This window comes from Pygocentrus nattereri, chromosome 24, assembly GCF_015220715.1.
Source record: "Pygocentrus nattereri isolate fPygNat1 chromosome 24, fPygNat1.pri, whole genome shotgun sequence".
Lineage (NCBI taxonomy): Eukaryota > Metazoa > Chordata > Actinopteri > Characiformes > Serrasalmidae > Pygocentrus > Pygocentrus nattereri.
Window position 1 is genome coordinate 26,524,840 of NC_051234.1, and position 24,550 is coordinate 26,549,389.

Consider the following 24,550-nt stretch of genomic DNA (forward strand, 5'->3'; position numbering starts at 1 on the left):
GTTTCAGCTTCTGAACGAAGCACTCGCCTCGCTACTTTAACTAGAACTTTAACAAAATAGACAGTAGCCCAGTGTCACTGTTTCCCTTTTCAGTGAAGAGCGAAGAAAATCGTGTTTGCTCTTAGATGTTCTGCTCATTTGCTTTACGCTTCTCCAAAATCAGCTCAAACTGAGTTACGGAGATCTGGGCTGTGAGTGAAAGAGCTTATAAAACTTGAGCTCCCGAACAAGGCAGAGAAACTCTTCTTTGTACCTCTGCATTTCCAAAGTGAAATGTGTTCTGTGCAGTGTTGTGGAAGCAAAGAATGGCCAGAATGAAAAGAGTAACCCTTGCTACATCTGTTGTAAACATTAGTCTCTATAGTGAGGTTTTCTGGTTTGAAGACTAGATACCTGCCTTCTAATGATGCATCTTGAAACCTTTGAAAAAACACTGCTTTGGGTGGATTTTTGGTGGTGGGCTTTTTAATGAATGAAACCATTAACTGTCTTCAAATCATCACTACAATGGAGAGAACTGATGGCTGATATGACAGAAATGGCCAGTCAGGTGATGAGGACAGGAGGCTAAAACTAATGTAAGTGAGGTAGCCGTCTGGCTATCTAGATACTGTGCCTCAGTTTGATTCCTTTTGGGTAAAAGGGTAAAATGTGTTTATTACCTGGCATTCATTTTGAGCTGAATAAAGATAGAATTGTTGTTTTCTGTGCTGCTTTGTCCCACAACTAAGGTCAGAGTTACACTAAAACTAGTGTGACTGTATTTGTAAGCCTACAGATCAGTAACACTCAGGAGTGGTGGACGCCACAGGGATTCCCAGTGGTTGTGTGATGTATTTGCGTAATGCATCCTGGGTAATGTAGTGAGAAAACCCTGATGAAGGAATACATGAATCTGGTAAAATCTGTAAAACCGATGAGGCTGAAGCTTGCAAGCTCAGTGTGCTGTTGTGCTAATTTAGCAATTTGGAATTACTTTGAGCCCTAGTTTCTGACAAACTATTCACCATGAAACCAACTAAATAAAAACTGGATTAAAACCTGTTTATTTCATAGAATAATAACTCTGGTTAGGTCCTGCTGTCAACCTGTGGCTTGCTCTCTTGCTGTTCTTTCTTCATATGGGGCAGGAGAATAGATAAGGACGGGCTGATAGCCTGTAGCCCCAGGCTCTTGTGTCCACATCACCACACACACACATCTCAGTTTATGTCTCCATCACTCTACCTGCTGTCCCTCAAGAATCTTCCCTCACTTGCCCTGTTCTCACCTTTAAACAGACTGTTTTTCTCCCTCTGGCCTGCTGGCAAGCCCCATTGCCAGCATGGCCATCAACACAATGATTGTTTTTGCACGTCTTAATTGTGATTCAGCTTTAATTAAGGCACCTTTTCAACAAGCTTGGGTTATTTACTCCTTTATGTCCACTTGCTTACAGTTTTCTGCAACTGTAGGACAATAAGCCTGGAAATATTGACTGAAGCTGGATAAATTAGCTCTGTCAGTGGCCATAGAGTAAAACCACAAACTAGTTTGAACTTTATGTACTGTGGCATTTGTATTAATGGCTTTTAAATGTATAGCGCAGTGGCCTGGCATCATTGCCATCTGGCTGCTGTTTGAGTTAATGGCTATTAGTGAGATTGTGCAGACAGCTTCGGTTTACACTGGCCTGCACTTAAATGGCCACACACGGACAAATTGATCATGACTGAAGAGCCATAATTAACATCTGCTATAAATAACACGCTGTGCAGCAGAAGCCTGCTGGACAGTGGCTGGGATGGCACTTATCCACTGAGGTGCTGCCTGTTGCCCTGGCCACAGTCTTCTAGGCTGAAGCCCACTGGACCACAGCTTTGATCGCTTTGTGAACAAATAGCAAATCTTGTACTATAATGTGATATAAATGCAAATCATTCGTAATTACAGTTGTAAAAGTGCACTAATGCTTAATGTTTTAGTGGTGATTAAACAGCAAAAAAAAAAAAGGATTGTTATTTCTTCTACTAAAATTATTCTAAACAAAAATGTGTGGCCTGTAAGAGGCAACATCTCAAAAATAATAAAACTGAACTTTTGGCTGAAATGAGTGAATGGGGATTTTCTAATGTTGCTTAATCACTCCTAGCAAATGGTGAAATCCAAGACTCTACAGCTAAATGGCTAAAAGATGCTATAGAAATCCCCAGCTGAGGAAATTATTTCAGACTTGGCACTTGACAGCGGTTTACATCCTGTGTGGAGGAGTAGCTGCCGAGACCCATGTTTTGTCCTGGCTCCAGTAACAGAGTATTCACCAAAGAGTTAATATATTTGAGCTATTAGCACCAGTTCTTGGAACACGGTCACTGTTCAATAATACTCTCGTGATTGTATTTGACTTCTGTTCCCAAAACAGGAGATGAATGAGTTTACTTTGCTTGTTCCAGCTCAGGCTTGCTCTCTGCTCACCATTTCAAACAGCTCAGCTAATCAACCATCCAAGGTAGATATTAGAAATTTCCTCAAACAGTAAAATGTAACCGATGCGTTATTTATGGTGGAATAGCTGGTGAATAAGAAGCTAATTTCAGCATTCTCCAAAGTAGGATAATCAAACCAGTATTTTCAGTTCCAAGAAAAGTTTTTTGTGTTCATTAGTAAAATTTTTAGGTATAAAAATGGAATTATAGGAGCTATTCATGCATTTCACTACATGATAATTACATTTACAACATTTGGCAGATGCTCTTATCCAGAGCGACTTACAATTTGATTGTTTTTTTACACAGGTAGGCCAAGGTGGTGTTAGGAGTCTTGCCCAAGGACTCTTATTGGTATAGTAGGGTGGTTACCCAGGCAGGGAATTGAAGCCCAGTCTCCAGCATGGAAGGCAGAGGTGTTACCCACTACACTAACCAACCACCCATATCCAGCTGTATCTGATTTACAGCATGTCTTGTGATGCCCCCCACCTCAAAAAAAGTCAGTTTTAGTACATTTTCAAAATTTGCATAAAACAGGTGAAGGTGGTACAAATAGTTTCTCCAGTTACATTATTGTGTAAATTTCTTTGTTGCCAGATTTCAGCTGTGTCAAAAGTGTACAGCCCTTGTTGGGGGTGAGTCTGTGGGAAATACGTCCCTTTTTTTCTTCCTTGCTCTCTGATTTTATGTTTGTGCACAGAATCTAATCCTAGTGGATGCATTCATGTCTCGAACTGAATGTATATACCTGCTATGTTAGCCAGCAAAATGACCGTTTCGCTTGTAAGATCTATAAAGTACACAACATAACATGGTGCATTTAGGTTGAAACCCAACTGGACTTTAAAGGAACTTCAAAACCAGACACCGGTGTGTTAAGTGTATTTTTAAAACCTAATTCTGAATCATACCAAAAAATCTAACTTAATTGTGGTGAATCATGAGATACTGTGATGTTGTAAGTAAGTAACCCATCTGTGCAGTGAAACACCACTTACACACTAGTGAACATACACACGAGGGGGGCAGTCAGCACACCTGCCCAGAGCAGTTGGGCGTTAGGTGCCTTGCTCAAGGGCACTTCAGTCATGTCCTTAGGGGATTGAGCTGGCAATCGTCCGCTCACATTTGAAACAAATTGTTGTGAGGTCAGTTTTATATGAGACACAGGACTCCCTCACCTCCCTAGTCTCCTTTTAACCTTTTCCTGACTGACCACTTCCCCTTGCTGGGATGCTACAGTCTTGATGGACAAGATGGGACAAACAACGTATTGCTTGGTCACGTGTGTCTCTTGACTCGTCCCCTGTAGCTTTATTACTGTTGCACTGTGATCTGCCATGCAGCATGTCATGGCCCACACACACGTATCCTGACAGCTTTCGTGATGCAAATTTGTCTTTTCATTTTTCCAATTTTTTTTTGTTCCGTTGCATGCCAAACATGGGAGTATGGTATGCCTGAGATGAAGATAGAGGAGTTGACGGAATGAGTGCTGAGGTTTGAGTTCGTCACCTCCGCTGGGGTCTACTTCTGACACTTCTCCTGCTGGGTGTGCAGGAAGGAAGCATAGGTGTGTTTTGCAATATGTGAAAATGTGCAATCCTAAGAGGGGAAATGGAGAAGTTACAGTGCTCCTGTGCGTATGTGCATGAGCGCTTTGTTCTCTAAACAGCATCGGAATGTGGTGTCCCAGTTCTGTCAGGTTGCCAGTGATGGTCCTGTTGTGTTGTGTTGTGGTGACGTGATGGGGTGAAAAAAAAAGGATTTTAATTGCGTCATTTAACTATATTTTACACAACTTAGCACCATAACCATTCTCCAATCCCCACATCACTCACATCCCATGTTGGCATGATTGACGTTGAATTTGAAAGCCTTCCTCCTTCCCTGCTACCTTTTAATTAATCGGAAAAAAAACCTACCGCTTATCTTATCAGCCGATCGTTTTCATTTCGGTGGGCCTTGAGGCTCATCCCCGACAGCAAGAGGCCTGCGCTATGAGGCCTGAGCTGATGTTTATCTGCCCAGCCAGAACCTTCTATAAGAGGTCGTCTTCATCTTTAGGCCTTCACTTAGGGCCTTAAGTGATTGTCCAGAAATCTAAATGCAAAATCAGTCATTTAAAACATATTTGGCTTCTGAAGTTCGCTCATTTAGTTTTGCACTGGAGGTGCAAACACAGCTAATGTGGCTAACAAGCAATGAAAGCTCAGATCATAGCAATTAGCAACACACAAACAGCATGTCTAAATAATCACACACTTGCCTCAGTGTCGAGTTGTTAAAGCCTCAGGGATCCTAAATCCATGTTTTCTTCCTAATTAGGTTAATCCTGCTCCTGTGGCCAAACAATATGCATGTACAAAGTATGCCCTATGAAAAATGTTCCAGTGTCCATTAAATGACACCAAAATTCTCCTGTTTTGGTGTGGGCAGTCCTAATCTTGGGTAAACCCTTTTTCACAGGAGATAAAAAATGCAGTTTGTGTTTTTTTTGGAAGTCCTTTAGTTGAACTATGCATATTTTACTTAATAACATTAATATATTGTATTGGAATGGAATCTTATTAAAGAGATTTACATTAACAGAAGCTTATTGGATTTTGTTCTTTGTAAGTAAGCAAGCATATCAGTATCTACAGTTTAATGACTCACCCCTCCTCTTTCGCCCATCATTGCTCACTAGCAGCTCAACACGGTCACATTACACACACACACAGCCAACAGTGTCGTACTTAATCTGATGAGAGTTTTTCTCTTTGGAATGGCCACTAGGAAGCCTACAGAATGTGGCCACACTTAGGTAAGAGTTACCTTTACTAATCATAAGGCTGATATGGCTTGGCCCACCCACACAGCTTTAACAAAACCATCATCCCCCACAGTCTCTGTTTGAATCAGAGAAAAGTACAAGGTGAGAGCTAACCTAGCACTCATAACTGAGCCATCAAGCCAGCTTATATGTTTATCTGCTTTTCTTCATTCATTAATCCGTTTATTCAAGTGGCATGCTGGCATTCCATGTGTGTACATTTCCTGGACACACATTTAGTAGTAAATTGAATAAGAACCTTAATTTCTTTAAGACGTCTCCACATAAAAGCTGGATAAAGGTTTTAGTGAGTGGGCACAGCGGGGTCCTACAACATCTGGATAGAGCTAGTTTCACTCATTTCTGTATCAGTGCTCCGTGAGACTTTCAATAATCCCAGAGCCTTGCTGGTTTACAAAGGTGGACAAAATGTAGAAAAATTACATGTAATTACAATGTCATAAACAAGTCAGTTTGAAATGACTTAACAATAGGCATGTGCTCAGGGACTTGAGTACTCGGTTAACTGTTTGAGGTGTCAGCATTGGAGTACAAAAATCACTGCTTGGGTGTTCATTACAGACAAACGTTTTAGTTAAATGCAATGGTTTTTCTTGCACTTGAGAGTGTGTTATACTTTGCTGCTATGAAACAAGAATGCCTGATTGTGAGCGTGTTACCAAGAAAGTGTTGTTAGGCATGTGGATGAAAAGCAGACAGTTTGGCTGTATTGTTAACTAGGCTAGCTACTCTAGCTGATATTAGCTAAGTGAAATTATTGTAGCACTCACCTCTATTAAAACAGACACTGCTTTCACACAAGTCATGTGGCCACAGCCATGGCGAACAACAGCTCGCTCTCTGACTCAGCTTTGACGACTTGTCGGCACGTCATCCACTGAGGAGAAAATACCCATGTATAAGATGAGTCCTCATCAGCATCCAACATGACACTTCTTAGCTCGTTAGCTCACCTGAAGAAGCCGCCTACTTATGGGAATGTGAAAACCTACCTCAGCTGTTTTTGGATAATACATGTTCCTCTGTGTACTGCTGTATTTTTATGAAACACCAGTGCTGTCACCCACTCTCCGGAAAAAAAAGCTATGAAACTGTCATTGGAGCAGTACCCCTCTTGTCACTGGGGTGGTCCCCACAAGGGGAGGTTGTATTGACTCCACACAACCCGTCTTGTCTCAAGGCTTTTTATTTTATTGTTCTGTTTCAAAACATTAGATAATGAAAAAATACAGATATGCACTTTTCACCTGGGTAAAAGAAACGTAAGGTAAACATTGAACCTTAAAACCACTGTTATACCTTTGTGGGAACATTTACATTGTTTGTGCCTTGATGAATGAGATATGTACCTGCACAGAAGCTTTAAAAATGTGTTACATTATTTTCAGCCAAAGTCTGTTTTTGTTTTTTGCCACTGGTTTTCACTGTGGTTAACAATATATCTGCTCATGAACGTTTATGGATATTTGAGTATGAAAATGATCCAGTTATATACATCCCTACATAACACCTGAACACGGTCTGACGCAAGTGTATGATAATACTTCATTGTATTAAGCTTCCATTATTTGTTAGCAACATAGTGTCATGGCTTCAGTTTAAAACTAGAGAAGTTAACTTAAGACACCAAGCCTGCTTTGATGATCTGCTGCATTTGTGGTAATGGGAAAATGGTGTGAATTTGACATTTCGCCAAACTATTCCTCTAAGCCTCTGGCCGTTCTGTGTCCAGCCTCTGGTTCAGTTGATCGTTATCAGACAGGTATCTCTTGCTGATAAAAGGCATTCATTTTGAAGCACTGACTCTGTAAATCTGTGTATTGCGGCAGTCGTCCGCCGCTTTGAAGAAAAGGTTTGACTGTGTAAGGAGAGAATCCTGCATAAGGCGGTAGAGGAGTAGAAAGAGATCAGTTTGAATATCCCATGCCATACATTCTGCATGAGTGTAGACAAGGGGTGGGTATGCAGCTTTATGAGAACACATAGGTTGGCTTCTTCATATATCTGTTTACTCATCCTTTTTGAACTCCGCTAGTCACATTGAGAATTCCATCTCTTTCTTAACTGAGCTCTGGGGATTGATGTAGAGACGAGTTCTGTGGATTGTGATAGTGTATTCTGCCCAGGTCCTTTGCTAGTAACAGTAGAATCCTGTATTTTTACTGCCATTGCCATCCTGTTCCAAAGTTCTAAGTGTAGTTTCATTGTTATTGAAGGCTCCACTATATACAATCGGTCTTCTAACTGCACCCATTTTCTCTCATCTATTTCAAATGACCCAGCATCAGTGAAAATGAACAAATCCAGTCTGGGTCAAGCCATGGCGCAGAAGAGAATTGCTGTAGCAAAACAACACACACACACACAATTCTTACTTCCACCGTCTTTCCATTTTCTCTGTTTTCGGGAGTAATACAATAAAGGGAAACATTTCCTCTGTAACAATGTCAGTGAAAACGTTTTTTCCCACTGCGCAGCAACTTTTAACGATGCTAAGAAACTGAGAAAGTGTGTCTTCCAGACAGTTGAGGATAAATGTGGAATGACTTTCATGCTTTTTTTTAAGTTGGTTAACTCCTTTTCAGTGATATATGATTATATGAAATTGGTATTGAGTCAAATTTGTTAAAAGTAAGTTTAAGCAAGTTAGAAGACACGAAAACACTAAATAGACAGTATTTATGGCGTGTTATTAACCTGCTCAGCTAGCACAAACATATTCAGCTTCACTCTACTCTCTTTAGCACTGCCCCTCACTTTCTCACAGCGATTCTTGTTCAACTTAAGTTTTAACATTTATCAGGGGCTAAACTGAGAATCTCTGATGTATTTTCTAATCAATAATATTACAGCAGTAGCTTATTTTCGGTTCTTCTTTGCCCCATCTCATTTGCTCAGCATGTCCAAACATACCGAGCTGTATACCTCATTCATCAGGGTGGAGAGCAGAGGTGAAAGGGATGGGGTTTGGAAACTGAAAGACAATGTGGTATTGTGCATATTAATATGCTCTTGGCATTTTTAATCCGGTTTAGGGATGGTGCTGTGCCATTTTTAGTAGTTTCATGAGCATAAACATAATGCATACATATTAAACAATTCATTATTCAACATAGATTACTTGTTGATGGTTTAAATGAGTATGTACATGAGGAACTTATTATACATTATAAAGAAGATGCCAGAAGACTTTGTCTTGTTGTTTTATTCAATATTTTAAGTAGGTCATTTAAGGCCTTTTCAATGAAAGGACCCATATTCTACATTTTTCTCAAGTTGTATTTTTGCCTTAGGTCCATTCATGACATTTGTATGGATTTATGTATCGAAAAACAATCATAGTCTATGGATTTATGACAATTTCCCAGCTTTTAACCAGGGACCCCAGCATGCTCATTACATAAAACCTCTAAGATTTGAATGTTCACTTTGTACATTTATCAGCAACCAAATTGCTTTTATATTATTGAAAATGTTGATTCTGAATGTTTGAATGGCTGTGTATGTTTTGTTTAATGTCCCACTGTGACACAAATGACACTCTCTCTCTCTCTCTCTCTCTCTATCTGTAGGGAGTTTGGTTGGAGAGATCCTGAGCTGCCTGAAGTTATTCAGATGCTACAGCATCAGTTCCCCTCAGTTCAGTCCAACGCTGCTGCATACCTCCAGCACCTGTGCTTCGGAGACAACAAGATTAAAGCGGAGGTAGGCCCCCTTTTTCTACAGCCCGCCCAGGAGCTGGACAGTGGCTTCTTTCTGCTAGTACAAGCACTGTCCTCTGGGTAAGGGAACACACTAAACTGTGCTCAGACTTTTTCTGTGAAACACTTTCTCTCTGAGACTCCCTGCCCTGCTTTTGGCAAGGTCAGAATAAAGCAAGAATTCAAGTTTATCAAGTACAGTACCAGTCAAATGTTTGTAAAAATGACACAAACAACACAAGCTTTTTTCTTTTTTTTGATTGGAAACTAAGCTGCATAAACACCCTCGTATGTTTATCTATGCAGCATACTTCGGTTTAGCTGTGCCCATTTATGTTGAAGGTTATGTTTTATGTCACGGTACCACACAAAAGTTTGTAGAAGCAGTCTGCAGGCCTTCCTGTGACCATGGAAGTGATTTGGATGGGTGACTGAATACTTTTGGCAACATTGTGTGTGGGTGGGTGTGTGGGTGGGTGTGTGTCTTAAAACTAATTTGAATCATTTAAGCATAAACATTTAGGTCAGAATGTCCTTGTGTAACGTAATTGACACCGACACTTACTGCTACCTAAAGACTCTAACTGGCAATCAAACTAATGCTCAACATCAGCATGCTGAGACATAACGGCTGTTCTCAGCGACTGCGGCGTCCTGTGGGAACCTTTCTTTCAAAGTACTTACCGAAGCCAGTTTATTAATGTGTTTTGTTCTATGAAATTAATTCTTGTACACGTCGTCATATAATTCATAATTCAAGCCTTTATTGAAATTTGATGCTGAATCTCTGCCTCTGGATTTCCCAGCAGTAAGTTTGTAGAATTGTAAAGAGGGCCTTTGCATAGCCACTGTAATTATACCATGCACAGACACACAATAAGAGGAAAGCGAGTATTGACAGCCATTCCGCTCGAAGCGGCTCCATAATTGTGTCCCAGAGGCTTAAGCGAGGCTGGGAGGAAGAGAAAATTAAATTTGGGGGAATAAATCTGAAGAAACAAAGCTAGCTAAGAGGAGTGAGACAAACTTTTAAATGTTATTTAATGGGAAAAAAATAAACAGCTCAGCCTAAATTAGTTTAGTTTGCCAGGGTCAATCGGGCCATCATTCTTCAGCATTCATAAACTGTCGTATATATTAAGACAGGCTTCAAACATAATCTTCATCTTCCGTTTTTCAGACTTTTTTGCGGATGTACAAAATGCTTAAATGAACTTGTGTTTGGTTTTAATAAGCACTAGACTAGAAATTAGATTGTATTTGCTTTTTATTGAGCGCTAGACTAGAAATGAATACTTTTTCATTATTGAAGGTCAGGTCTAATCATAAAGCAGTAAACTCAACTCAGAAGTTGTGTTGTGCCCTGTTTAACATGCAGTAGAAACCATAACAAAGACCTCCCTTTCATTTGTTTAATATCTGTAACGGGGAGCGAGGAGGCGGACGCATACGCTGAGATAAGCGAGATTTATTAGGGGCAAATCCAGGGTCATAGTCAAAACGGTCCAGGTTCATATAGCCAACACGTAGAGATTGGGGGACAGACATGACAAAAGGAACAGAGCCTCAAACAAGAGTCAAACAACAAACAGAGACCGATACATCCAACAAAGACCGGCAAACACTAAGGGCAAACACAGGGCTTAAATAACAAGGGGTAACGAGGGACAGGTGAACACAATCAGGGGCGGAGTAACCAAACAGAGGGCAGGACTTGGAAACGCACAAACGCACATGGAAGACCAAAAGGAGTACATGGAGTAGTGGGAGGAGCCAACCGTGACATATCTAGTAAAAATGGCTGTAAACAAGTTATTTTTCAGCATCAGAATCAAAGCAGGAAGTATATATTTAGAAGAGCCTTGACAACTAAATATAATAATGTTTCTGTATTTAGTGTGTCACGCTTTACCTTTATTACAGCTTCCATTCTTTTCAGGAGACTCCCTTTCAGTTTTTCAGAGAAATCTGCAGTAAGATATTTCCACAGGTCCAAAGTTCAGTCTTAGAAGTTGGTTGCATTTTCTTCTCATGATCAAGTTTTGAGGTGTTCAGTTTCTTGTGCAAATGTTGTTCTCATGTTTATTATTTCCTTTTCCCATTAATGACTTCTTAACAGCTACACATCCTTTCCCACCCATAGTGTTTAGTTGTCTTGCCACAGTGGAAGGATGGACAGAAACACTGATTTTTTTTCTAGATCTGGAGCAAAAATGAAGCTTGATTTTCTCCTCTGGTAGTGCTGTTTATCTGGCAGTGCCAGTTTCGATGGTCTACCAGGTCTCAACTGATTGTTTGCAGCTCCAATGTCCTTTGCATCTTTTAATGATTTTTTTAGCTCCAGTTTTGGAAACTCTTTATTTTATTTCTCCTTCCTTATGCAAAGGAGTTCTCTTATGTCTGATCTCCTAAGAAATCTCTCCTTATTTAGCCATTTTAGATGTTTGTAAAGCAGCTAAGGTATATTTGGATAGTTGCTTGTATGAATGTCTCTGTGAAGGGGAACATGTTCAGTGACTCCTTTGGGAACTTTTTTGTACATTGTATAATTCAGTGGTAAAGATGCAAACAAAGTTGGTAACTTTACTCTAGGTTGCTGGTCATAAGGCTTTATGACACCTACATAAGCCTGTCATGACAAACTGACATAACCCTACATAAATGTTTATTAATGCTTATTCCAATAGGCGTCATTTGCTATAAAGGTTAGGTTTGCTGGTTTTGATCAAAATTGGCTAAAGTACTCTTTTTGTCAGATGACACCTATTGAAATAAGCAATTATGTAGGGTTAAGTCAGTTGTCATGACAAGCTTATGTAAATGTCATGTAGCCTTGTAAATAGCAGTGTTTCCACAAATTAATTCAGAATGTTTGAAGTGAAATGCTGTAGAGACAATAAGAAAATGAGTCAGAATTGTTCACAGTGGTGATCAGAGGAGCCAGTCGTCTGGAGCGCTTAATGCCTGTTTAAGCTACATCACAGAGTTATTATGAATGCATAGCCTGATGCCTGAGGCTTTGTTTTACAGTAGTTTTAAGATACACTTTCAGCCTAAAATATCTATTTTTAATACATTTATGGTGTAGATGTACATGCAGGACATTGTGTAGCAAAATATTAACCAAAGAAAACTTATTTTTTCCGATTTATAACTGTTTTAACATTACGTTACATATAAGAACTCAGATTGCATGTGTAGGTTCACTGGTGCTTTTGAATAGCAAAAAAAGTTCCTCCTGGCTAGTTTCTCTATAATGAATCATTTCACATCTGTGTTTGAACTGCTCACTTTATTTATATTTTAACAGTGGAAATATGCAGAAAAATCACTGGTCATCACTGAATACCTGGTGCAGGTGTCCTGAGAGCTGGCTAAGAGCCAAATTCTGGACCATCTGGATGACCTTATGGACTGGTTTGAGAGCCACTGGTCACAAGCAGATCACTTGGACATTTTCTCTGCTATGCCTCGCTGCATTTCTTTTCTGGCTCTTCACTGAAGCTAAACCGGTTTGGGCCTGAACTGAGAGATCTCTTGGGGAAATTTTACATTACTGCTGGAACATTTGGTAGTTGGACCACCCTGCAGACTATTTAGTCCCCACAGCCCAGAGCAGTGATTGGTGCCTTGCTGTGAAGAAAAAAGAAGCTGTCCTTCATAAGGGACATAAAACTGAGGGAAAATCCCAGAGAATATCACCCAGAGTGGAGATGCTGACCCTGGTGTCATCGCCTCATTTCTCACAATTCTCTCATCATGGCCTACTAATAATTCATCCTTAGCAAATTAAGCTGATGCTCACCTCCATTCTAAAAAGCTGATGTATGGGGGGAGCTTGTGCTCCAGGATTTCTTAATATATTTATGTGGCTTGATATATTTATCACACTCCTTTGTTGTCCATGTTACCATGAAATAAAAGGTTCCAAAAGGGTTGCAGCAATGTTATAGAGGAACTGCTTTAGGTTCCCTTAAGTATCTTTTTTACTGGACGGTTATTTAAACGAATACGCCAGCATTTTTCTGCCGAATTTCCATCTGCCACATCTGTAGCACAAGGTTGATCTTCATGGACAATGTTGACCCAAAACCAACGACCATTGGTTTCTATTATAAGCTTGATTTGAGCCAACAAGCATTTAACGGGTTTTTAAGGAATCAAGAGTGGGTTTTCTATGTCTTCGCTCTAAAGAACCCTTTTGGCTCCTTTATTCTTTTTAAGGGTGAGGTGTTGTCCAAGGCTTCCAAAAGATGTTTAGGAACATTGCACTTGGTGGTCAAACCAAGCAGAATCTTCTTAGGCACACGATTTAGTTTCAGATACATTTAAACCATTTTGCAGTGACTTGCTTTTCTGTTGTGAAGTCATGTTGCACTGGAACATCGACTGCTGCTTTAACATTTACACGCCATGTGTGATGCACGCTGAAGGTGTTTAGTTGGGTCGCCATTAGTTTAAAAAAACAAAATTTTGTAATACGGCAAAAGTCAGATATCACCCTTCATTTATTTTATTTCCAAAAGGAGATTTCTGTGGAGATTATATAATCCACTTGCATAAGAAGGAGGAAAGCCAAAGGAAAATAAGTAAAAAAAAATAAAAAATAAAAAAATAAAATAAAATAAATTTTAAAATAAAAGTTAAAATTTTTTTTTTTAAAGTTTTAAAAAAATAGGACTAATGTCCTGGTAGACCACTAAAACTGTCACCATCAGACAAATGGTAATTAAAACTTTCATTTTTGAGAGAGGAGAAAATCAAGCTCCACTCATTCCATCCTTTCACTGTGAGAAGACAACTCAATGCTACTAAAAGGATGTGTAGCTGTCAAGCGACTATGGAGAAAAGAAAATAGGAGCTCACCATCATTGCATGTGTTTGGAATTTACATTGTGAAAAGTAGAAAATGCAACCAACTTCTAAGACTGAACCTTTGATATGTGGAAGAATTATGTGCAGATTTCTAAAAAGAATGAAAGCTGTAATAAAAGCAAAGGGTGGGCACACTAAATGATGAAAACATGATTCAGTTTAAGATGTTGTCATGTTATCTGCTTTTTTTGTGCTGCTGAAAAGTGAATAACTTAATGACTGTTTTGAATAGAAATATATTGAAAAATGAAGGGTCGTTTCTGAAATTTTGCACAGCACTGTAGCTGACATGTCTCAAGTAAGTGCACTTGGGCTGTATTTGGGTGCTGCTGCTACACCAATGCTGAAATTCCATAACCTAATTAAGAACAATTTACTGTTCTAAACTTTAACAAATTTCAAATATCAGTTTGGCCCATTAAGGAGCAAATAATGTTATTTATATTGCAACTTTGGCCAATAGAAGTGCTGGAAAGATGGTGCTAGTGTGTTTTATGTGTTCAGTGTGAACTTTATATTAATAAAGGCTTACGAATATTGGCCAATTTGGCTGATATTAGAATTGGAATAGGCCATAAAAATTCATGATCGCTGCGTCTTTACTCTTGATGTGCCTTGGTAAATAGTATACAAGTAGATTCAGGACTTCATTCACTCTTATTTGCAAGTATGAAACTTTATCACACAATATGCTGAGGATGCCTTTAGGGACAAATGGAATCTTTTGTACAATACATCCTTGAGTTGTAGTGGCTAAAAATGTTTATTACATTCTTTTCCAAAGCAAATTCTCCAAGTACATTATACTACAGACTGTGTGATGATTTACTGACAAGAGGAAGTGCTGTCTGATTTATACCTGCATGTTGGGTATTTGCTTTTGAGTAGCGTGACCATGAAGTCTACTTCATAAATAAAAAAAAAGACAAGGCAAACCATTCTTGCACATTCTTGTGATTGCCTATTCAATCTGACATGGGCCAGAGCTGAACCTACCTAATAATTTTGCTCTTTGCTTTTTGTGAATGGAGTGATTCCATCCCACGCTGCCCTTTATCAAGGTTTCCCTTGCATTTACCACACAGTGGTTCTGCCCTGTAATAGGAGAAAGGGAGGCAATGGGGGGAAACCTTGATGGGTCAGCGGTGATGCTAGTCACATCATCTCCATCCTATAAATGTCAGTTTGTTACAGGGGACAGGGAGGGACATTTGCCATGGTGCAGTGTGTGTGTTTATGTGATTTTGTGGCCAGGTGGTGAAATGGAAGAGTTAATTATTTGTGACAGTGCTGTGGCAGATGGTTGAGGAGCCCTGGACAAGTTATTTCACAACTGCCATTCAGTCGCAGAATGCATGAATACACAGGCCCTTTCACATTACGCCAACGGATGGTGAAAAATGACACCAGTCCGTGTCACCCCACTGAGGCCCATTGAGAGGCATTTCAGAAATGCTGTTTTCAACAACTTACTTGTTGTACTCACTGGACTGCATGATAGCCTTTGGGTTTTGGTGCCTCCTGCAGTTCAGCGTGTTCAAGACGAAAGCTTTGGCCATACCTTTGGCTAGCAATAGGTGAGAAGAAACTGGGGTATACATGCAAAGTCCAGGTTAGTTTCCAGTTCTTAGACGTTCCTGTTTCTCTGTTCATGCGCTGTGTACTGGGTCATTCTACCACTGATAAATATAAATAAGTAAAATAATAAGTAAAGAGCAAAATAAGTATAAAGTATAAACATTTACATTGTTACTTTACATGTATGCTTTGTTCTTTGTTAAATTAGTCAATGAAAAACCTTGAATGCTTCTTTTTTTATTTTAGTCTTGTTATAGTTGGAAAACAGCATGACACAGATGCTGAAGTACTATGTGAAACTACCACATTGATGTCTGCTTTTCAGTTGAAATCGTAAAGATGTATTAAAAGTATTGTTTCGGTCTATATTGTTGCACTCAGTGGTGTTACAGAAACATAATATGTCATTTTTAAACAGTCTTTTACTGATGTATTTATATTAATAAAGGCTTACGAATATTGGCCAATTTGGCTGATATTAGAATTGGAATAGGCCATAAAAATTCATGATCGCTGCCTCTTTACTCTTGATGTGCTTTGGTAAATAGTATACAAGTAGATTCAGGACTTCATTCACTCTTATTTGAAAGTATAAAACTTTATCACACAATATGCTGAGGATGCCTTTAGGGACAAATGGAATCTTTTGTACAATACATCCTTGAGTTGTAGTGGCTAAAAATGTTTATTACATTCTTTTCCAAAGCAAATTCTCCAAGTACATTATACTACAGACTGTGTGATGATTTACTGACAAGAGGAAGTGCTGTCTGATTTATACCTGCATGTTGGGTATTTGCTTTTGAGTAGCGTGACCATGAAGTCTACTTCATAAATAAAAAAAAAGACAAGGCAAACCATTCTTGCACATTCTTGTGATTGCCTATTCAATCTGACATGGGCCAGAGCTGAACCTACCTAATAATTTTGCTCTTTGCTTTTTGTGAATGGAGTGATTCCATCCCACGCTGCCCTTTATCAAGGTTTCCCTTGCATTTACCACACAGTGGTTCTGCCCTGTAATAGGAGAAAGGGAGGCAATGGGGGGAAACCTTGATGGGTCAGCGGTGATGCTAGTCACATCATCTCCATCCTATAACAGCATGACACAGATGCTGAAGTTTAATTACTTTATTAAAAGTATTGTTTCGGTCTATATTGTTGCACTCAGTGGTGTTACAGAAACATAATATGTCATTTTTAAAAAGTCTTTTACTGATGTATTACTGAACTGAAACAAAATACAATGTTTGTTATTGTCTGCATAATTGTAAAGTGGCAGTGGACTATGTTTTAGAAAAGATCAGGTTTGAGTAGTTTTGTCAGTGGTGCTACAGTCAGATGGTTATGTAGGTTAACTACATAACACACTTACGACGTAACTTACTGTTAACTACATAACTTCCGTAACATTTATACTCCATTTGCTACTGCAATGGTAGAATTATCTTACTGTAGTCAGGGGTGTAGCTGTATGTGGCCTGAAGGTGCCTAGGCCCTAAGCCTGCTGCAAATTCGTGATATCTAAAAAATCTTCCAGTGCCAATGAAAATATGTTTCTTCTATGTCTATGAATATAACATTACAATTCTAGATAGTCTCTGCAGATTGTGGGAACTTAGTTTTAAGCTCTGTTAGTTCCTAGCATAGGCTATAGTGTACCTATAATAAACTAGGTAGCTATGCTTTGCTAGTCCCTAGTGAAGGCTATAGTATAGCTACAATAAACTAGGTAGCTAAGCTGTGCTCTTTCCTAATGTACACTATAGTATAACTATAATAAGCTAGGTAGCTAAAGCTGCTCTTGTTCGTAATGTAGGCTGTAGTATTGTAAGGGACCAGCCGGCCCCACCTGCTGCCAGCAGAGGGTGGCGGCAGTAAGGCGCCCAGCCTACACCGTCTGTTGCCAGCAGAGGGCAACAGCGGCGAGGAGCCATGGACTAATCAGGCTCACTCAGTACACCTGCGGGCTGCCCTACTTCAGGCTGCGGCAAACGGCAGTGTATGTCACACCTTTGTAGAGGGGTGACCAATACGGTACTTAGTCTTTGAAAGGAAAAGAAAACAAAAAGAAACGAAACCGCCCCAAAACCAAAAAGAGAGAAAACGAGGGCTGAGAAAAGAAAATGCCCCAAAAAATAAGAGGGAAGAAGAGGGCTGGACAAAACAAAAGAGAGTAATTGCCCCCAAATTACTCACCAAAAAAAAAATCCAAGCCATACAAAAGGTGTTTGCTCTAAGAGTAAACAAGTGAAGGAAAGCATAAAGTCTGCCGTCCCGTCATTATTATGTTGAAAGTGTCTTTTGCGTTCTCATTATCTTTTATTTCATCTTTCTAACTCAGCCTTTGTTTGAGCATACTGGAACTAGCATTCAATTTTGTTTAACCTTTTGTTTCCCACCCTTTTTTTTTCCCTTCCTTGAAGGGCTTCAACCGGAATTGCCTGTGCGTCCCTGTGGTGCAGCGGAAATCCCATGGACTGCTGATTGGTACAGCAGCAGTTCAAACCCAGCTCTGGGTTACCCCATTTACATCACAAACACATGCCCCAATAAATCTCCTTATTCCCCACCTTTTTTTCCCAGTGGCTTTCAGTTCTGCACTTGGGTCTACCTCCCACCCATCCCATAACAAGTATAGCTATAAGCACGATACTTAGCTAAACTGTGCCAGTGCCTAGCGTAGTATAGCTGTAATGAGGTATAAAAACACTATCACCATAGCAGTGTTAACACAACTGCAGGCTGTTATTAAGCTGGCACCAATCACTGAGAAACACCTTCCCTTGTAAAATTGTGATTTTTTTTTTAACCTATAAACATAGCATTAGCTTCCTCCACTGTTTCTCCTGATAATGAGATCCTGGCTGAGCTGTACTAGTTTCTTTAGGCTACTTATCTACCTAGTGACTAGCAGTAGTTGACCATAGTAAAGGAAAAGTTCAGCACTGTGAAAAAGTGGCAGTCTTCAACTATTTGCTCCATAGCCTGAAGTTGTTTTAAATTTTCTATTTCACCTTAAATGGTGCCGCACTTAACTTCAGTGGTGCAACAGTTAACTGCTGTACCATTTAATGTGGAAAGATAAAATAGAAGACTTCAGCTTCATGGCATGCTGTTATTTGTTATGGTAAATAAAGATAACCAGTTAAGTGTGAGATAAGAAATCATATGATTTGTTTAATAATCAAAAAAACGTCCTTGTGATAGGGGTAGTAGGGTAATAAAAGACCAAATATGCAAGACAGGCGAGCTTCAGGACCTGCATTGGGAACCATTGAGCCAGAGGGTTTTCAGACAGAGACAGCTTGAGAGAAAGGTGAAAAAGATGACCCAGGATTCAGCTGAAGGCCATCAATCGACAGAGCTGCAGCCCATGGCTTGAGGAAGTGAGCAGAATAGTGATTAGGGCAGTTAACTGAAGGAACCTTGTACTGACGTTTGTAGCCTTCATCCTTGGATACCCAGTCAGTAACCGAGGAAGCTCTTGTGAGGAAAGTCTGCAGTGAGTCCCTATTTATAGGTGGTGGTCCAAGCCCCCTCCTCATCTCCTCTACTCTGTCTCCGGCATCAGTCTGCATCTGGATTAAGTTCAGCCTCATCAGCCATTTTTGTCGGGAAATCTAATCTGTCGATTTCCATTTGTGTGTGTGTGTGTGTGTGTGTGTGTGTGTGTGTGTGTGTGTGTGTGTGTGTGTGTGTGTGTGTGTTCTGTAACGCTTGGAGGATGAACTGGGGTGGAAGAGCTCTGCCTGCGCCTCTAATTGAACACCTTATGTCTCCAGTCCATCCAGACCCTGTAGTCACCACTCTTTTCAGAGCTTCCCAATAGTGGCGTGCACAAGTAATTAAATACTCAGTTGACGGCTCCAGGTGCCTAAGTTTTCCTGTGGGTATGTGTTACCTTGCACTGCAAAACATTGTTGAAAATGAGGGCACGTCTTAAGCCGTGAATAGTTTACCAGACAAATCCAATAGATAATCATAAAGCTGGTGATCTGACATTAATTGATTTTTGCAAAATTAACATAGGAGTATAATGGTTTACTATTGCTACTTGCTGTTTTTGGCTGTGTTTGAGCTGACACAGTGATGAGAAAACATTGAGTGAAATTGTATATGTGAGATGGGTAGTTTGTATTGTTTACATTGTACAGGCAGCAATGCTTGTCCCATACACTCAATTACTTAAAAAAAAAAAGCGAATACCCGTTTTGCTGCTTTTCTTTATTTACTTGCTTTAGTCACTTCTCAGTTTTCATTGGCTATTCATGAGATCTATCCAAATTAATTTGCTGACCAGCATAAATGGAACGTTGACGGCTATCACTTGATGGCTATCTTGGCAATACCGCTGGGCAGTTACAGTTGTATGCAGAAGTTTGGTGCCCTGGTCATATGACGTGATGTTGATTTTCTAACAGCAACATTTTAGAGCACAATTACTGTCTATTTGCTGAATATAAAATATTTAAAAAAAAAGTTAAATAGAAAAATATGGCTAGTGCAAAGGTTACAGCATATTTTCCATTGTTTTTTCCCCAGTATGTTAAACATGGCAAATCATTTGTGCATGTTTTTTACAACCCTGTTCTCTGTGTGAAAAATGTAAATAAAATCAGGATGCATTGATGCACAAATAATTTCAATACTATAATTAGTTGAAAATTAGTACAAAGACAACAGATCACATGTTGAAACTGAGAAATTTTATTGTTTCATAAAAAAGCACAACCCTATTTTGAATTTGATGTCAGCAACACTTTTCAGAAAAGTTGGGACACTGTGCAAAATAATAATATGCAAATCATTTAAACCCTATGTTTAATTGAAAATAGTACAGTGGCAACATATCAAATGTTAATGTTTGTAAGTAAAAAACACTTGGTGGAACATCTCACAGCTAGCTAGTTTACGTTCAGTAACATGATTGGGTATAAAAAGAGCATCACAGAGAGCCTAAAGATTAATTGCACACTGTCTGCACGTTTGCACTTTGTACTTTTTGTTCCTTGCTGCACCATGTTGTTCCTGGAGGAATGTAATTTCACTCCAGTTTATTTGTACATAGAAAAAAGCCTCTTGACTTGACCTGATAGCATTCCAGAGAAGCCAAACACAGTTTGTTGCTGCATCCACAAATGCAAGTTAAAACTGGCTATGCAAACAACAAATATATATAAAAAGTATCCGGAAACGCTGCCGCCTTCTCTGGGCTCAGGCTCAAGATGGACTTGGACAAAGTGAAAGTGTCCTCTGTTTGTTTGTTTTTCTCTTGTTAAATATAGATGCTGCATCCTCCAGGCACTAAAGAGGAGAGGGATCGTTTAGCTTGTTATCAGTGCACAGTTCAAAAGCCATCCATGATGGAATGGGGTACACTGTGTACATGGCATGGGTGACTTGCACATCTGTGAAGGCACCATTCACAAATTCGTATTAGTTGATAAAGAGGTGATGAAACACAGTGGTAAACATGGCCCCGTACCAACTCTTTGAAACATGTTGCTGGCATCAAATTGAAAATGGCCATGTATTTTTCAAGAAACAATAAAATTCCCCGGTTTCAAAATTTGATATGTTGTCTTTGTACTATTTTCAATTAAATATAAGGTTTAAATGATTTGCAAATTATTGCATTCTGTTTTTATTTTGATTTTGCATAGCATCCCAATTGTTTTGGAAACAGGCTTGTAGAGGTTTCTTGTAGAGGCTCTGTCAAAATAAACAACATATGTAATTTAACTGGAGTGCCCAAACTTTTACCTGTATTTACAGTCATATAAGGCCATATAAGGTCTTTTTGAATGAGGAGAGACAAACCTGAAACTAAAAGCCACATTTCAAAAACATATTTCAAGTCATTGGTGAAATCATCTGAAAACAAATCAGTTACGTTTTCGGTTTCTAACACCATGTTGAGCATTAAGAGCTTTGCTGTTCATGTTTCAACAAGTGAACTGTCATCCCCTAGTTTATAATGTCTCTGGTAGCATAGTCCAAACAACTGACATCCAAACAATAGTCTTTCTACTTCAATTTAGAAATCTGGAATTAAAAGAACTGTTTATATATTTAGTGTTTCATACGCTGTGATCTGTACACTAATCTCATAAACATCACCTGCCTTCTGATTGGGCAAATGCATCATGTTGGCTAGATTCATTTGCATACCATTCAGTTCTGCCTAACTTTTGGATGCACTGCATCCTGCAAATTTGATGCACTGATCCCAACATGGTCACATCAGACAGACACAAACTTTCCAATAGAAAAGTATTGGGATCCACTGCAGTCTGTTGCTGTGCCAAACCAATGGAAATGCAGCATTAGACTATATATCTTTGTATAATCCTACTACACCTGCTTCAGCTAATCAGCTTGTTAACAAGTCTTTTCTGAGCTGACGTGGGTCCTTTGGGAGCAAAGAAAGACTGAACAGGGGTGCTCCAGGACCAGGTTTGGGAACCTCATATTTGCATTCATCTTCACAGAACTAGACAGAGTGCCCGTTTTGGTTCACCTGTGCTGTCACTAATAAGTGTTCCAGGCCCTTCAGCAGAATATACTGGAAGAATCCCCTGTTGGAGTCTCATTCCCAATCTGTCGGTCGGGGGTCTTTATTTTCGCTTTGTTATTTGCACACTTCAAAAACATCTGTTGCGCCCCAGCAGTCGCCGATCACCATAATTAATCGTGCCACTGCCGCTACGATGTGTCTTGTTGACGCATTGCGTTCAGGGAGGGAGTTTTCTCAAAAGTGGTGCTCTCAATGCATGGCTGGCTTTCAGAGCCAGACAGCCTTTTGTCTATTGATGCACACCAGTCGGAAAATCAGATTACTTCTGCTCCTCAGGACGGGCTTTTTTGTCTCCCTGCCAGCCATAGATTGGAAGACTGAATTTATACAAGGGCCTCAGGAGACACTGGCAGAGCCAGGATAGCTCCACCCCACCTCCCCCCCACCCCCTTCCCAGGAAAATGCCCATCACTCGGCAGAACCAGGCCATTAGATTCTGCTCCTCTACCATTTCATGTAAATGATGTATTGTTCGGTCTTATCTGTAAACTCCTTGATCACACTTGTGGTACTTAAAGGTGCTCAATACATTGCCAATTGATATTGTTCACAGAGAAATTTAATTATCATTCCAGGCTCCGTATTGGAATTACAACTGTTAACGTTTTGCCTATTGCTTGCACACACATACTATCAAACACAGAAGTTTCTCTGTCTTCAGAGAGGGCCTAATAATTTCTGGGAAATAAAAAATACATGTCTAATTATCAGTTTCTTTTTATTTAATAGTATCATCAAGCTTGTTGTATTTAAACACTGCAAGAATTGTAGTAATATGCATTTCATTGTTATGGATTAGTTGAAAAACAAAAGGGATTAAATCTTTAAGTGCTTAAGGGAAAATTATCCAGTCAAGATTTTTTCTTGTTGGCTGGGCCTTCAGTTGCATGGCAGATTAACAACCAGCATGATTTGTATTAATAATATTATTATTAATATTATTATAATTTTTATGAATAATAATGTTATGATTTTTCTTATAGCCTCATGAATGCTACCCTCCAGTTAAGTGTGTCCAATTATCAGTTATTGCATTAGTACTGGCAACTAGATGTCTATTGATTTTGTTTCTTTTTGTCAGAATATGTAAATGTAGCACGGCAAAACAAACAAAAATAAGCCAACGCTCAGCTGGCCACTTTTCAGTGGCCCACACTAGCTAGACTTCTCAGTCCTTCTCTATAGTGGAGCTTTTCAGCTCTGCCTTCCTTATCTGCTGCTCGTCCCTCTCAGCTCTTTTTAAAGGTGCTCAAGCTGCCTGCCAGATGAGAATCAGCTGGCTCTCATTAAGGGCAGCGTGAGCACCAGAGCTGAGAGGAAATGAGAGCTTGCCGCTCTGCCTCCCCGAAACCGCCCTCCTGTTCAGCCGCCTGGATTGAATGTAGGGGCTTCGCTGCGCAACAGGGGCCGGTTTCCGGGCGGCGGAGCTCGGTACTCGCTCCTTCCTCCAGTGCCTCTTGTAGCCGGCACCAGCGTCATCCTCCTCCTCCCGGGGTCACTCCTGTGACTTAGAATTGATACACAACATTGAGTATACAGTTGATAATGCTTAACTACTGAGCTGGACTATGTAGTTGAGGCTAACTGAAGTTAAGCATGCTGGAAATGATAGTGATATGATAATGTTAGAGCATGGATAGGTGATCATTACTGACCTGGTAATTCCATACCTGTTTATCTCTAATGGCAGTAGGTTAAAGTGTTCACCAACAAATTGGACATATTATAAGGGCCATTTGCTTAATAGATGAATTCAGCAGGACTGACCGACAGCAAAACAGACTGACTGTATGCCAAGGGACATCTGCTGCCTCCTGCTATCCAGCTCTGGCTCATCTGGCCTGTTCTAATGTGGCTCTCCATTATGTGTGCTTATGAGGGGCATAACAGCAACAAAGCCGATCCTGAGAGTAATCAGCACTTTATGAATGTGCATATAAACACAGCCATGCCTCTAAGCACAGCCTCGTTTTGTGAGTGTATTAAGCCGAGTCTTGTGGAGTATATTAACACTAGTGATAAGAGAAAGCCGAAGTGCTGTGACCATTAGGGGAGCGCATCTACCCCCAACCCCCCAATCTGACTTTATTTATTTTCCTTATGAAGGCGCGAGGGCCTGAAGTGAGTAAGAACATGAGGAGTGAGCGTCGATGTCAATCACTTTGTTTTAGAGCAGCACACTCTCTCTCGGGCACACTTGGCATATTACGCTCTGTACCGGGGCCTTTTAATGAACTTGGCTGCCTTTAATTGACTGGTGCAGAACATAAAGGCACTGTTGACAGAGACTTAGTCATGCTTTTCATTCTCAGTAGCTATCAAAAGGATGATTCATACCATGGCACAGTTTGTTTTAGCGCTGGGTTTTAGAAAATGATGGCCTAAGAAACGTTCAAATACAAGAAGATTCGCCTTTAAGGATTTCGGCTGTGTTTCTGGTCGAACTAACTCTAGTTAGTTAGTTTAGTAATTTATCATTGAAACTGCAGTGCTGATTGACCATCATTCAGAC

At 39.8% G+C, this 24,550-nt stretch overlaps 1 protein-coding gene across 2 annotated transcripts in view; it reads left to right on the top strand.

Moving 5' to 3' along the window:
• The window catches only part of ctnnd2a (catenin (cadherin-associated protein), delta 2a), a 570,926-nt gene that overhangs the window by 383,059 nt on the left and 163,317 nt on the right, over nt 1-24,550 (top strand). For both annotated transcript variants that reach the window (XM_017716448.2, XM_037534162.1), the window contains one exon: nt 8,877-9,009. In XM_017716448.2, coding sequence (XP_017571937.2) covers nt 8,877-9,009 — 133 coding nt within the window. The remainder of the gene's footprint in view (nt 1-8,876; nt 9,010-24,550) is intronic.